The 16,537-nt window shown below is 32.1% G+C and overlaps 2 protein-coding genes across 2 annotated transcripts; both read left to right on the forward strand.

Annotated features, from left to right (window-relative positions):
* Positions 1 to 2,357: 2,357 nt before the first annotated feature.
* Positions 2,358 to 4,933, forward strand: LOC123919620 (heavy metal-associated isoprenylated plant protein 32-like). Its single transcript, XM_045971581.1, has 3 exons — positions 2,358 to 2,944; positions 3,024 to 3,099; positions 3,257 to 4,933. The coding sequence occupies exons 1-3, from the start codon at positions 2,915 to 2,917 to the stop codon at positions 4,732 to 4,734; spliced, it is 1,584 nt and encodes a 527-aa protein (XP_045827537.1). The 5' UTR covers positions 2,358 to 2,914; the 3' UTR covers positions 4,735 to 4,933.
* Positions 4,934 to 8,174: 3,241 nt separating this feature from the next.
* Positions 8,175 to 10,591, forward strand: LOC123919621 (heavy metal-associated isoprenylated plant protein 33-like). Its single transcript, XM_045971582.1, has 3 exons — positions 8,175 to 8,597; positions 8,696 to 8,771; positions 8,925 to 10,591. The coding sequence occupies exons 1-3, from the start codon at positions 8,568 to 8,570 to the stop codon at positions 10,355 to 10,357; spliced, it is 1,539 nt and encodes a 512-aa protein (XP_045827538.1). The 5' UTR covers positions 8,175 to 8,567; the 3' UTR covers positions 10,358 to 10,591.
* The last annotated feature ends 5,946 nt before the right edge of the window (positions 10,592 to 16,537 follow it).

Raw genomic sequence — 16,537 nt, forward strand, 5'->3', positions numbered from 1 at the left:
TTCATATATCAAATAAATCTTTAAACAAGCTTACTCGTGAAATTAATTGACCACTTTCCTTTCGTTTTTTTTGTTACGATAAAATGTTCGTATCATTTCATTATTAATTAATAATAGTACGAATATAAGTGGATATATATCAATGTAAATTTGAAAACTGCATACAAAAAAAAAATATTGAAAACTAGTTAAGACTTAAGAGTGACATTACATTTGCTAACCTATGATCGATTACATTAGCTTGTCACATTAGAATTTAGAAAACAATAGATCAAATTTTATTGGACAAGATTAAAATTCAAATAAGGGATTCAAGATAAGAGATGCAAAAGTTATTCTGATCAAACTTCTGATCACTTGTTTAAGAGATTTAAGATTTTATTTTATTTTATGGTAGAAGAGATTTAAGATTTTTATTACTTTGACAAATTTATTGTTGGTAGAATAATTACACTTGAATGAAAGGTAAACGGGCAATAAACTACGCCGCTAACCCTTTTTGAATGGCAAAATAAATTCTCTTAAAAACTATATCTAGAGACCTATGAGACATCATGTTCATATGTGAATCAAAATCCTCTCTATTTTTTATCATCTTTATTTTTACTATTACTAATGTTTTAAGAATATAAATGTTATAATGCAAGATTCAGTGAGTCCAACTATTTAGTAATATATATTTAAAAATTATTCAAAATTATGGTAATGAAGTTGAAAAATAGGGTGAAAAATAGAGATCCCCAACTCTCGCCACAATAGGTAATATGTTATGTTTGGCTTATCCACCAAAGCAGGGGTGTGAAAAGAAAAAATGGGTGATGCATAAGATATTTCAGATAAGAATAAGATGAGGTAGCTCTTCCTTCTCATGTTCAGTAATGCATTTCTTGTGTTTTCCAAAAATAGAAGACCTGTAGTTAGGTAATTGAACACCGACAATAAATATATGATCCATCTACTAGTAAACTCAATAAATATCTGTTGTCATTTTATTAAAATTTATTATCTTTTTCTATAATAAAAATTATTTTTCTTTTTGAATAAAGAAGGAAAATTCAATCTAATTACTCCATCCGGTCCTTTTTATAAGAAACACTTTAGAATTTTTATTTGGTCTTTTTTATAAGAAACACTTTGACACAATTCCATTTGTACTCTTATTAAATACAATCAAATAATTCATTATAATGCTAGTGCATTAATTAGAGAAGTCTATTTCCCATGCTAGTCAAAGGTTAGTTTTGGAATATAACATAAAATGTTAGAATTATTAATGAGAAAATTTACCTTCCTTGATCTGTGTGATTTTGTCAAAGTGTTTCTTATAATAAGGACCGGAGGAAGTATTAAATTGGGGACCATATGTTTACCTCATTTAATAGAAGATAAAAAATGGCAGAAAGGGAAGATCTCAAAAAATGAGAAATTTTGGAGTAGATAGATAGATGCAGCTAAATTTCTTGTAAATTCAACTCTCAGAGAGAACTGATGTCAATGTACCAAAAAGCAGTTCTAAAAAAAGAAATTTACAAGTCAGCCACTCCCTCAATAAATGTCATCAATAAAATTGTGTTACTCCAAATTTGTGCTTGAAGAAACTCAAAGTACACTTCATTCTTTTTCTTTTTGACTTTGTGTTTTTTTTTTACAATCAGTTTAATCAGTTTGGGATCAGTTCTAACATTAAGTGGTTCCAACCCACTTTAGGGAATCGAATCATATTTCTTTCTACTAAGTTCAATGTTAATTACCACTAAATCAACTAACAATTGATATAGTTCTGTCATCTCTTCTGTCTTAATTTAATGACAAAGATTGTAAAAAAAATAAAGTGATTTGAAGAGAGAGAAACAGTAACAAAAGTCCAATAGTTGTAATTAGTACAGAACAGCCGGAAAAGATTAACGGTAAAGAATCTAAATCCGTAAATATTAATTAATCTCTCAAATTTGGACCTGAATTTGGTGCAATCAGCACCCATAACTCCACATGCAGTCACTGAAATCAGAACCGTTTCATTGAGATTAGACGTCTTATATTTAAAGATCATATTTTTTTATATTTTAACCGCATTAAATCTGAACCGTTTGATTTTAATCAGATAACCCTGATGTACGCTGTGATGCACCGACTGCATCACATTTTAAGTCCACTTCCCTCAAATTTAGCTACATAAAATTCCAAAAATTGGATTTCAATTTAAAAATTTGGAATCATAAAACATTTGGGTCAAATACTTGATGCTTACTTTACTGAATTTACTGATGATAATAATTACTAGAACTTTAAAAAGAAAAACAAATCTCACATCAGATATGATAGTACTAGAAATTTATCACACATTATCTCTCCAGTCTTGTATCATTGTGATTTATCATCATTTTTTAGCATTCCCACCTCACATTCTTCAAGTCAAGCCAAGACAAAAAAAAGAAAAGAGTAAGGGTTAAATTAACATGGATTCTTAGCCAAGCCAAACAACCCACATGGCCACGGTTAAATTATGAAGAGAAAAAGAAGTTACTGTCAAAAAAAAATTATCTGATGAAATCACTTGTTCTAGTAGCAAATACAGCAATAAATAAAGGCACCAAACAAAGATGAAACTCTTGGAACACCGTTACCCCATTTCATAGCTTTTCTCTCAACATGCAATGACTACTCATCATTCTCTCTCTCCTCAACCTTGCTTGTTAGGTTTCCTGTCTCTGCTATCTCAGAGACTTCAGAACTATTTCTTTTGCTTCTAATTTCTTTTTCAAATAAATTAAAAAAATCTACCAAACAAGAAACTACATTTTTTTTACCTCATTTGTTCTCTGTTTTCTCAGATCTATAATCTCTGTTGCCCAGATCTTTATTTATCACAAGTTACAAACTTTTCTCCTGTTGGTTGGTTGTTGTGTATAAAAAAATGAGTAAAGAAGAATTTTTGAAGATACAGGTACTCCTATCACATTCTCCATGTTTTGTGTTTTATTTTGTTTTGTTTCATTTGATTTTTATTTTGCTTTTGTTTTCAGAAATCTGTTCTTAAAGTGAACATACACTGTGATGGATGTAAACAGAAAGTAAAGAAAATCTTGCAGAAAATTGATGGTATGCAGCATCTATTATTATGATTTATTATTTACATTTTTTCTTATTTTTCTATGCTTTCAATTATTATTATTATTGTCCTAAGTAAAACAAAACCAAACCTTAATTTTACTGACCTAAATTGCATATGTTTTTTGTGTTGATTAATGAATGGCAGGGGTGTTTACAACTGAGATAGATGCAGAACAAGGGAAGGTTACAGTTTCAGGAAATGTGGACCCAAACATTCTCATCAAGAAGCTTGCAAAATCAGGGAAACACGCAGAGCTATGGAGTGTACCTAAACCAAACAACAATAATCAGAATAATAATAACAACAACCTTGTTAATCAGCTGAAGAACATGCAAATTGAGAAACCAAAAGGTGGTGGTGGTGGAGGTGGAGGAGGAGGAAACAACAACAAAGGACAGAATCAAAATCAGCAGAACCAGAAGGGTGGTGGTGGTGGTGGTGGTGGTGGAAACAATAACCAACCCAAAGGTGGTGTTCCACAAGGACTAAATCCACAGCAGCAACAGCAACTCCAACTTCAGCAACAGCTACAACAACTCCAACAGATGAAAGGGTTTCAAGATCTACCTCAATTCAAGGGAATGAAGATGCCACCTAATCAGAACCCAAACCAGCAAATGCCTAAAGCTGTTAAATTTGATGTGCCTGAAGATGATGACGATGATTTTACTGACGATGAATTAGATGATGATTATGACGAAGATGATGAAGATTTTGATGACGATGATGAGTTTGATGATGAAATGGCTGATTTACCACCTAATAAGATGAAACCCTCTATGCCTATGGGGAATGGTGCTCACATGATGTTGAATGGGAATCACCCACAGCTTATGAATGCCATGAAGGGTGCTAATTTCAATGGCGGTGGTGGTGGAAACGGGAAGAAACCTGGTGGTGGTGGTGGTGGTGGACCTGTGCCGGTTCAAATTCAGGGTATGGGTGGTGGTAATGGAAACGGAGGAAAGAAAGAAGGCGGCGGCGGTGGTAACAAAAATAACGGTGGCATGCCAGAGGCTAAAAACGGGGGCGGTGGTGGTGGAGGAAACAAGAATGGTGGGAATAACAATCAGAACAACAATGGGGGTAAAAAAGGTATTTCAGTACCAAATGGTGGCGGCGGTGGAGGTGGTAATGTTCAAGCTATGAACAGTGAATTTCAAAAAATGATGGCTGCCGGTGGCGGTGGTGGTGGTCGTCCTCACCCTGCAATGGGTGGTGGAGGCAATAATATGGGACAGATGAGTATGCCAATGAACCAAATGGGTGGCAACATGCCAGCTGTTCAAGGCTTACCGGCAGGAGGCGGTGGATACTTTCAAGGTGGTGGTGGTGGTGGTGGTATGGGTCCAGAAATGATGCCAGGAAATCCTTACCAACAACAACAACAGCAACATCAGCAGCAGCAGCAACAACAACAGTTAATGGCTGCTGCAATGAACCAACAACGGGCTGCGATGGGGGGAGGAAATGATCAGAGATTTCAGCAACCAATGATGTATGCAAGGCCACCTCCAGCAGTGAATTACATGTATCCTCCTCCTTACGCTTATCCTCCTCCTCCAGATCCTTACACACACTATTTCAGTGATGAAAATACTTCCAGTTGCAATATCATGTGATGATCTAATTCATCTCAACCAAGTGAAGGTTCAAACTATAGTATTTACCCTACTCTAATTTTATTATGCAATCAATACCAATGGAACATGAGTTTTTTATTTTCATTTTTCTTTGCTTTGATCCCCTTTTCAACTTAGGGGTTTCTAATTACCTGTAGTTTATAGATATCTTATAATAATATTACTATTATTATTATTATTATGTTCTTTGAGAGTAAGTAGTAAGTACTTCTTATTTTTTTTTTTATATATTATGTGTTTATATTTTGGAAATAGTAATAAAAATATTTCAGAAAAAAGTTAGCAATATTCTTGTTATTGAGAATGGAATGAACAAAATTCCCAATTCTGTTTGCTCATTTGATAAACTCATCCAATTGTCTATTTACTAAACAATCAATCACATTGTTTGTGTTTGGGTGTCTAGTATTAAATTATTGGCTTATCTTATTGTGTTATGGCATCTTACTATATCTTATCTGTATACATTATTTTGTGTCTCCCTTTGTTATTTTGGGTTTGGACCCACCCAGTTGGAATCTCTCTATTTCTCTTTAACAAATGAAGTTGATTTTAATTTGGATCTACTATCCCAAATCCAACCCAAACAGTGGTTTTCAATCACAATCTAGTATTAATCAGTGGTATTTATATGTCGTTTTCTAATTTTAAGGTTATTATGGCATATGCATCTTCATAACTATCCTATAATTGTGTGGTTGACATTGTAATTGATCATAATGTGTAGAATTGATGTTTCATCCGAAGAATTATTGATGTACAGTTAATATATATAGCAATATGTGTGTAGAATAGAATTGAATTGTTGATGATAATGGTGCGGATATGATATTAGCTGCATAGTAACAGTTCACTCACTGTTGAACCAGCTGAGGCTCAACTAATTCAGTAGTGGTAAATGTAATACTTACGTAACTGAACCAAATCTTTAGCTGTACACCCAAATCACCTGGGTTGGTTCTTTTTTTTTTTCTTAAATGTTTTCAAGCTTTTTAGTGTAGTATATTTAGTTATTGGGTCATAAGTCTTCTAAAGTCAAAGGAGTTGTTTCTATAATTTGGTGTATTAGTCCAACAATCAATAAAAATAAGTCACATAAAAGTTGTATGTGATACCCATAATTAACTTACACCAAACTTTTATTTAACCTGCAATATTTTCTGCAGATGCGTCAATACCCCTAAATTATCGAGGGATAAATTAAAAAAAAAAAGAAAAAAACAAAGAAAATATTGAGCATAAATACAGAAGATTATCTAATTTAATTTTTTGTATTCCACAAAAATTTAGGTATAGACCTCAAATAATGTTGATAATGAGATACTTTTTTATCATCCACAACAGTGGTTTCATGTTTTTGTGAGAGTTGAACTCACATTTATGAAATACAGTGTATATGATCTATTCTTTCCTATATATTCATTACATAATTAATATATTTTTTGTCTATAATATAATCAAATACATTAACTATACAATAAACTAAAAAAAAAATTTACTTAGGGAATGAGTATTTCTTAGTACCTATGGCTATGCTATTTTTTTTTTTTCACTATTAGTAATTTTAGTATTAAGTGATTTCAACTTCCTTTCAATCGTAATTACAGGTGATCGAACTGTAATATTTTCTACTTATTTCAGCATCAATCAACACTAAACCAACGAACGATATACGATATGAACTATGCTATTTTTGTTTATGATTTGTTGAGGCACGCAAAGTAACGTGGTAGTAATTAATTAAAGAATGGTATGCATAAGTTTTGGATTTTTATAATTAAATAATTGTACTAGTCTTTGTTTCAATTTGAGGAAATCATGGATGTGTGCGTGGTGGGGTGCACACTGATGAAGTTGCGCATGGACCCCAGCTATATATATCAATCGGCCTAATTAATTAAACAGTGATATTTTATTGGAAAATGCTGGGCACTGGTTAAGGATATTAAAATGGAAAATTTATCTCGTAAATTGTGCATTCAATAATTTAAATATGTAAAAAGTAATTCTCTCTCATCATTAACTTTGTCAATTGTTTCTTTTTTTGGCATGCTTAACTAGTGCCTCGGGGGCACCGTTTAGCATGACCCTATTTTATTTTATATGCTCTTGTGACTAGTGGGGTTTAATGGTGGGCCATATACATCATCACCGTCACTACAATTGTGATAAACACCAAATTCTTCTGTCAGGAGTGAATTTATTTTACACTAGTACTAGTACTAATCTTACATCTTATTTAATAATTATGGTTACTGTTCCCACTAAGTAACTTAACTTTACATCTAAATTTCAACCTCTTGAATAAATCATAGTACAAATTGGATATAGTAGCTAGGTGGTGTAGTGTAGAATATTTAGGATATTCACATGGGTTGACTGTTGAATCTGATATGATATCATCATTCCTTGAGTGAGTACATCACATACACAACATAATTCTTCACTATGATTCTTATATAAAGCTTTTATTTAGATATTATATTTTTTTTTGTCATGTGAATTATAAGTTTAAAATTCGATCTTACTAATCAGATTCATAAGTTATAAATTAGTATTTGCACCAAATAGGCATATATACATGAAATCTAAATCTATTAAGTAATACTTGAATGATATATGTGATATAAATTTTCAATATAACGGTGAATTCGGTAAAATTTGTATTCGTTATAAAGTTATTGATAAGTGGTGCACCGTGGTGCACAATGCACACCACTTCATCAGCTCTTTCATGTTAGCCTTCACCTATGTTTTGTGTATATATATGGTCCGTAGGAAGAGGGGACGACCTGTCGAATTCACATCAGAAATCGCCAGAACACAAACGAAATCTTGAATTGCATATAGAAATAAAACAAACCATTTATGTCTCGGGGCTGAGGTATATGAAGAATGACTTTTTGGTCCCTTTCGTCCAATGGTTAGGACATCAAGTCTATGGTCAAATATTTCATCAAGTTTTCTACGTTACATAAGTCACGAATATTATTATAACGAATACGAATTTTATAAAATTCATTGTCGAATTAAAACTTTATTGATATGTTATTAAGATTTATCAAAATTAACGGTTGATGAATTTTTATTGAATACCATTAATCTGAATCGTCCAATTTATCAATACTTTCGAGAACTAATTTGACAACGGGTTATACTATTAATATTTGAAATCTTCTTCAAAAATAAAATTTAATGACGCGTCATACTTAATAATTTTGATATTTTTAAGAGTTTAATTGATATGCACTGACAGTGTAAAATAGTTTTACACAATCGTCTAATAAACCACCATTATCTTACCATGTCATACCAAGAAAATGGGGTGATATGACGGAAACATGGTTGGTATTAGTTGACAGTGTAAAATTATTTTACACCGATGCATATCAATTAAATCTTAGTTTTAAAGTTGAGTTAAGATATATGAATGTGTATGTGAATAATTGCAAAATCCAGTACTTAAATAAATAATTGCACCAAAACAAAGATGAACTCTTGGAACACCGTTACTTTGCTTACCCCCATTTTTCTCAACAATGACTACTACTCACCATTCTCTCTCTGAACCTTTCTAGTTTTGTTTCCCGTCTCTGCTTTGAGACTTTAGAACCATTTCTTTTACTTGTAATTTCATTCTAAAAAAGTAAAAAAAAAAAAGAAAAAAAAAGAAGTCTACCAAACAAGAAACTACATTTTTTTTTTCCTCATTTCTTCTCTGTTTTCTCAGATCTATAATCTCAGTTGCCCAGATCTTTGTTTATCACAAGTTACATACTTTTCTTGTGTTAGTTGGTGGTTGTGTATAAAAAATGAGTAAAGAAGAATTTTTGAAGATACAGGTACTCCCATCACATTCTCAATGTCTGTTTACTTTTGTGTTTTATTTTGTTTTGTTTTGTTTTATCTCATTTTATTTTTATTTTGCTTTTGTATTCAGAAATCTGTTCTTAAAGTAAACATACACTGTGATGGATGCAAACAAAAAGTAAAGAAAATCTTGCAGAAAATTGATGGTATGCAGCACTATTATGATTTATTTATTTTTATATAGTTTCAATTATTATTATCCTAAGTAAAACAAAACAAAACAAAACAAAACAAAACAAAACCTTAATTTTATAGACCTAGAATTGAATATGTTGTTTTTGTTGATTAATGAATGGCAGGGGTGTTTACAATTGAGATAGATGCAGAACAAGGGAAGGTTACAGTTTCAGGAAATGTGGACCCAAACATTCTCATCAAGAAGCTTGCAAAATCAGGGAAACATGCTGAGTTATGGACTGTACCTAAACCAAACAACAACAACAATAATAATAATAATAATAACAATCAGAACAACCTTGTTAACCAGTTGAAGAACATGCAGCAAATTGACAAGGGAAAAACTAGTGGAGGAAACAACAACAACAAAGGACAGAATCAAAATCAGCAGAACCAGAAGGGTGGTGGTGGTGGTGGTGGAAACAATAACCAACCCAAAGGTGGTGTTCCACAAGGACTAAATCCACAGCAGCAGCAACAACTCCAGCTTCAACAACAGCTACAACAACTTCAACAGATGAAAGGGTTTCAAGATCTACCTCAATTCAAGGGAATGAAGATGCCACCTAATCAGAACCCAAACCAGCAAATGCCTAAAGCTGTTAAATTTGATGTGCCTGAAGATGATGACGATGATTTTACTGACGATGAATTAGATGATTATGACGACGAAGATGATGATGATGAAGATTTTGATGATGAGTTTGATGATGAAATGGTTGGTTTACCGCCTAATAAGATGAAACCGTCTATGCCTATGGGGAATGGTGCTCACATGATGTTGAATGGGAATCATCAACAGCTTATGAATGCCATGAAGGGTGCCAATTTCAATCCTGGTGGTGGTGGTGGTGGAAACGGGAAGAAACCTGGTGGTGGTGGTGGTGGACCTGTGCCGGTTCAAATTCAGGGTATGGTTGGTGGTAATGGAAATGGAGGAAAGAAAGATGGCGGCGGCGGCGGTGGAGGTAACAAAAATAATGGTGGCATGCCTGAGGCTAAAAATGGTGGTGGTGGAGGAAACAAGAATGGTGGGAATAACAATAGTAATAATCATAATCAGAACAACAATGGGGGTAAAAAAGGTATTTCAATACCAATTGGTGGTGGTGGTGGTGGCAGTGGTAATGTTCAAGCTATGAACAATGAATTTCAAAAAATGATGGCTGCCGGCGGTGGTGGCCGTCCTCACCCTGAAATGGGTGGTGGAGGCAATAATATGGGACCTATGAGTATGCCAATGATCCAAATGGGTGGTAACATGATCCCTGCCGTTCAAGGCTTACCTGCCGGCGGATACTTTCAAGCCGGTGGTGGTCCGGGTCCGGAAATGATGCCGGGAAATCCTTACCAACAACAACAGCAACAATTAATGGCTGCTGCAATGATGAACCAACAACGAACTGCAATGGTCGGAGGAAATGATCAGAGATTTCAGCAGCCGATGATCTATGCAAGGCCGCCTCCGGCTGTGAATTACATGTATCCTCCTCCTCCAGATCCTTACACACACTATTTCAGTGATGAAAATACTTCTAGCTGCAATATCATGTGATGATTTGATTCATCTCAACCTAGTCAAGGTTCAAACTATAGTATCTACCTCACTAATTTTATTATGCAATCAATACCAATAGAACATGAGTTTTTTATTTTCATTTTTCTTTGCTTTGATCCCCTTTTCAACTTTTAAGGGTTTCTAATTACATGTAGTTTATAGATATCTTATGATGATAATAATATTATTATGTTCTTGAGAGTAAATAGTAAGTACTTCTTATTTTTTTAATTACATGTGTTTATATATTTTAGAAATACTAGTAATAAAAAGATTTGTGAGAAAGAAATTAGCAAATATTATTGTTATTGATAACGGTAGACTCATCCAATTTTCTATTTACTAGACAATCAATCACATTGTTTGTGTTTGTATGTCTAGTATTAAATAAAGGAAAATGCTAAACAGTATCTCCGGGGTACCGTTTAAGGAGGCAAATATAGTAATATGACATTGAACTTTCTGCAGTCAACGTCTCGAAATTTTAAAAAGTGTTATTTTCAATTTAAAAATTTTATTTTTTGGTTTCCTTAACCAGTGCCCCAGTTAGTATAACCCTTAAATAAATTATTGGCTTATCTTATTGTGTTATGGCATCTTACTATATCTTATCTGTAGACATTATTTTGTGTCTCCCTTTGTTACAATTTATACAACCATTTTGGGTTTGGACCCACACAGTTGGAATCTCTCTAACAAATGGAGTTGATTTCAATTCGGATTTACCCATTCCAAATCCAACCCAAGTAGTGGTTTTCAATCACAATCTGATTAAAACTTTATTTTTGATTTTACAGTATTATATTTTAAGAAACAAAAATATTTTGTAGTATTTATATCGAGTAAATTGTCAAATACTCCCAAAATTTTAAAATTCGTCAAATACCCTCTGAAATTTGGAAATAGACAAATACTCCCCCCTGAAATTTTTAAAAGTCAATTAAATTGCCACTTGACGTGAACTCTGACTAGTAGTGTCAGGGGGCAATTTGATTGATTTTTTAAAATTTCATGGGGTATTTGCCTATTTCCAAATTTCATGGGGTATTTGACGAATTTTAAAATTTCAGGTAAGTATTTAACAGTTTACTCTATTTATATGTCATGTAATTTTAAGGTTATTATTATGCCATATGCATAATGCATCATAGCCATCCCAAAGTCGAAATTAAGATTTGCAGTTTTAAATCTTGGCCATTAATCATAAATCGGACGGTATAGATTGACGTTGTTATTAAATTATTTAAAATGATCTCGCCCATGCATTTTTTATCAATCAGTCCTGATGCAAAACTACGTGAAAATTGTGGGAAAAAATATAGTAGGGAGTCTGTTTTGCCACGTTCGTGTCGTGTGGTGTACAGCAGAATTGAACATGTATAGAATTGATGTTCCTTCCATCCGAAGAATTATTATTCTGGTAATTATTGTTGGCAGAAATGAATGTTGTGCAGTTAATGGCAATATATGTGTTCTGTGGAATTAAATTGAATTGATGAAATGGGTGCAGATGAGATATTAGCCGGATAATACATACAGAGTTGACTGTTGAAACAGCTGAGCCTCAGCTAATTCAGTTAGTAGTAGTAGTGTTTCTTTCTTTGGTAAAGCGGTGACTAAATCTATCGAAAATCTAAGATTATAGATTAGATATATTAGATTTTCAATAAATCTAAAAAATAATTTTTTCTTATATTTAAGATCAGGGAGAAATAAATATTTGTTTGAATAATTTGAATTAAAATTATTATAGGCTTAACCAAGTTATTCGCTCTATCTCCCACTATTTCACATTATTTATTTTTTGCTTTTAGGCGAAAATGAAAATGTATACTAGCCGAACTAATTATACTTATGGTCTTAGTAGTATTAGTTAGGTTTTTTTTCTAAACCTTCCATTTATAATTTAAATATATTTACTAATTAATCAATAAGAATAAATCATATACAAATGAAATAAAAATTAGTTATAAATTAGTATTGGATATTACTTACAAATTTATTTATATAACTTGGTTTTATTGTTGATGGATAAATATCTTGATATTATAAAAGGAACGAGGGTCATACATTTTTATACAAAATTATTCCTACTATTTGCAAGTACTACTACTATTTTGCTTTACCGTGTACAGTACAAGAGTTGAAAAAATTTCCAACAAAAATAGTAAAGTAGAGTGGTGAGTGGCAATGGTGAGGGTGGAAGTGTCAGTGAGTGTGTGAAAGTGGAGAGATAGTTGACAAGGACAAGTTAACTACTTCATTATTTCGAAAATCCAACACCTTTGACACTTCACCATGTACTAGTCTGTATTGTCTTTTCAGCACAGCAGCCCAGACTATCCTCCACATTTATTTTATTAAAATACTCCCTCTGGTCATATATATAAGAAACATTTAATATTTTAGATTCATCGTAGAATAGATGTATTTAGACTATATTATTGTATAGATACATGAATTATACGATGAATCTAAAAAGTCAAATTTTTCTTAAAATATGACCGGGGAGTATGTTACTACTTGTGTCATATAATGAGTGGTCCAGTTAACTATTTCATATCAATGTATCTTTGACGATTAATATCTTTAATTATATAATAATAATAATTTGATATTTTGAAAATAATTATTGAAGTGAATCCAAAAACATCTTATATGCTTATATTTATTTTATTTTATTAGTAGAAAAATAGGGTTAAAACAAAATATATGAATAATGCATATAGTTGAACATAGAGTGCATATAGTCAAACTGAATCATTCATTGTGGTATGTAGAAGTACCGTACTAGTTAAGAAAATACAATAAACTTAGAAAAATACTAAATAATACTTCTATTAGTTAACGAGGTAAATTCTAATATGGACCACTTGATGAATATGAATTTTACAAAATTCACGTTGAATTGAAAGTTTATATCATATAGATCATTCATAGAAAAATTAAAAATCATTTGATGTATTATTGAGACTCATCAAAATTAACGGTTTATTAAATACATTAAATAATTTTCAATTTTTCTAAATTTTTTTATGGATGATCTATATGATATAAACTTTCAACCTAACAATAAATTTTATAAAATTCGTATTCGTTAGATCATTTGTCCACGATGGACCACTTATAAAGGTGATCCACCGTAGCATTAACCTAGTTAACGAACCCAAATAAAATATTGAAATTTGTGAAATTAACCTATTAAAATCCTAGAAAAGGCATATTTCAACATAATTTTTTTTTCTTTAACTAGCGTCTTAAAGACACTAATTAGCATAACCATAAAATTATATTAAAATTTGTATAGTTAACATTTAGAAATATAAAAATTTGTTGTACAGTGTCAAATATTTTTCTTTCCTTTTTGTGTATTTTTGAAATTGAAATCTATATAAAGTGCAGAGACTAGAAAGTAGTGTAAAAAGTAAAAGACATAGAGTCAAACACCACTTTAGATGTCATGTATGGTCCAACTACAAACTACTACTAGTACTATATTGTTGTTCATTTTATTTTTGTCCAAACTATTAATGCCTAGTATTTAATACCGTATTTTATTTCTATTGTTAATATTTTTAACAAATTTTATTTCTTTAGTTTGTGAGACTAATGAATGGAAGCAACTAAACGAAATGAATGAACAATAATCACACAAAAGTTAAAATAAGTAAAAGCGATAAAGAGACATAAAAATTGTTTATCCAGTTCGGTTAAAACCAACCTACTTTAGGGGAGAGAGACTCTCCAATCCACTATCAAACTTGTTCTTGATTACAAACATTTAATACAAAAGAGTTGCAAGATTTAGAGTTTTCCTAAACTATCCTTTTCCCCGATCTCTTTCCGTGACAAAGAGATTTCAATGATAGGTGATTTCAAGATGAAAGAATGAGTTCCAACCCTAGAGAATGACCAAGAGAATCCCTCTTAAACCCTAAATTGATGTTGGTGAAGAACCCTCTTCAAAACCCCTTTTCCTTCTCTCACTTCGTGCTACTTTCTCTCTCTAGCGGCTGAAGAAATGAAACAAGCATTATATATACACTGCAGCTTGCATCCCACGCGGGTGATGCTGCGTTCCACGCAGCTAGCTCCAGGTCCTGCTGCGTGCTGCGCCAGGAATCCACGCAAGTAACAGGGGCAATACAACAGCCTTGCGTCCCACGCAGGCAGCCCTGCGTTTCACGCATTGGATAGAAACTCGGCCAAAATCTGCAACTTCTAATTTTCTGCTTTTCTTCAATTTTCAAACGCAAATCTCAACATCAACAGTTAATTTTACGAAAATTGCAAATTCAATCAACAAACTTATTCACTAAGTTAAAAACTAACTTATAAACTAACCACGATAAATTCATCCGCTCGCTATAAGATAGCTTATCAACTCTCCTTTTAACTTTAGCTTAATTAGTCTATTGGTCCCTTAAAGATATTTTAGGTTTCACAATGGTCCTTAAAGAAAAAAAGGTCCGGATTGGTCCCTTAAAGACACATCCGTTTCTCACATTGGTCCTTTCCGTCAATTTTTCACAAAAAACATTAGTTTTAGTTGACTGAATTATAGATATCGTTAAGTCTAAGTGGTCCACCAAAAACCTTATTAATTTTTAAAATTTTAACAATTGAAATTTTTTGTTATATTTGGAGTTAAAATTTAACGGAAATGACCAATATGGCAAACATATATGTCTTTTAGGGATCAATCCGGACCTTTTATTTTTTTAAGGGACCAATTCAGACATTTTTTTTCTTTAAGGGACCATTGTAAAATCTAAAATATCTTTAAGAGACCAATAAACTAATTAAGTTTTAACTTTTTAACAAAGAGAGCCTTAGAAGAGAGCCTAGTACAAGATGAATATACCACAACATAGTAGTACCGGTACAACTTCATTGTATAAAAAACAAGGAAAAGAGAAAGGAGTGAGTGAGAGGGGACCTACCTACATGTAGCACCTGTTATGTTCATTTGACAGTGATAATATTAATAATAATCATGTGGTTTGGTTGGATGTGATTTGTGACAGACAATATGATATGATGATATTGATAGGGTCCATATTCCATTCAATTGCATCTCATCCATCTAATCACAGTTTCCTTTCTCTTGTGACTGAATGAATCTCAAGAATGTGGGGTTCGGATCCTACAATAAAATACAAATGCCTCCACAGTTGAGGAGGTAACTCACTAACGGCTTCTAGCGCCGGAGTAAGTAAGTAAGATCCATAGTACTGTATACGCGTGTTGCATTGGATTGTGTTGGACTTATAAATACTCCCATGTTTTGGACCGAACCTAAGTTCAACTTGAATTTGGCCCATTTAAGTATTGAGCTCGATCTAATTATACCCTAGAACTGATTTGCATTTATCGCAATCATACTTCTTCAGCCTTTATTCCGATAATCATTAATATTAAAGCTGTCGAATCCACTTTTACATTGATAATTTTGACTACGTGCTGAGTGCTGTATAATAGTTTTGAAACGATGATTTTTTTCTCCGGTCGATTACATTAAGGGTTGAAAAAAAATTGAGAGGAAAGAAAATTACAATAAATTTGGAGTAAAAAATTAGTTCGAATTCATTATTAGCCTAAAGACTATTTTCTTTGACTATATTTGGAGTAAAAATAGTTGTCATAGTTGGACATGCAAACATGCATGTTTATGCATAATAATATAAAAAATGGTCAACATAAACAGTATCCCCAGAACATTAGTTAAGTATACAAAAAAGAAAATAAAAAAATAAAATTAATGATAGAAAATTATTTTTTACATTTTTAATATGTTATATTCATAAATTTAAAATAAAATTTCTTAATTAGTACTTCGAACTTCGAAGGCACCGTTTAACATTTTTTTTATAAAAAAAATACCAATATTATTCCTTTAAGTCAAAGTTTGAAATTCAAAGTTGAAACTTTAAACAACACAAGAACCAACTAGTTGACTTTAAATAATATTCCTCCTAGTCATTCTTTGTCTCAACTAGTAGTTAGAACTTAGGAGGAGTACCCAAAAAAAAACCATAAATATAAATCTTACATTTCATTGAGCTCTCGGAGTTTATTTCTCTCAAGGTCTCAGGTTCAATTCTTTTTTGTATCAATTTTAGTTCATACTTCATATAAATTAGTCGGTCATAAGGCCGAATACATAATTATTTTATA

This window comes from Trifolium pratense, linkage group LG4 (genome assembly GCF_020283565.1).
Source record: "Trifolium pratense cultivar HEN17-A07 linkage group LG4, ARS_RC_1.1, whole genome shotgun sequence".
In the NCBI taxonomy this organism is placed as follows: Eukaryota; Viridiplantae; Streptophyta; class Magnoliopsida; order Fabales; family Fabaceae; genus Trifolium; species Trifolium pratense.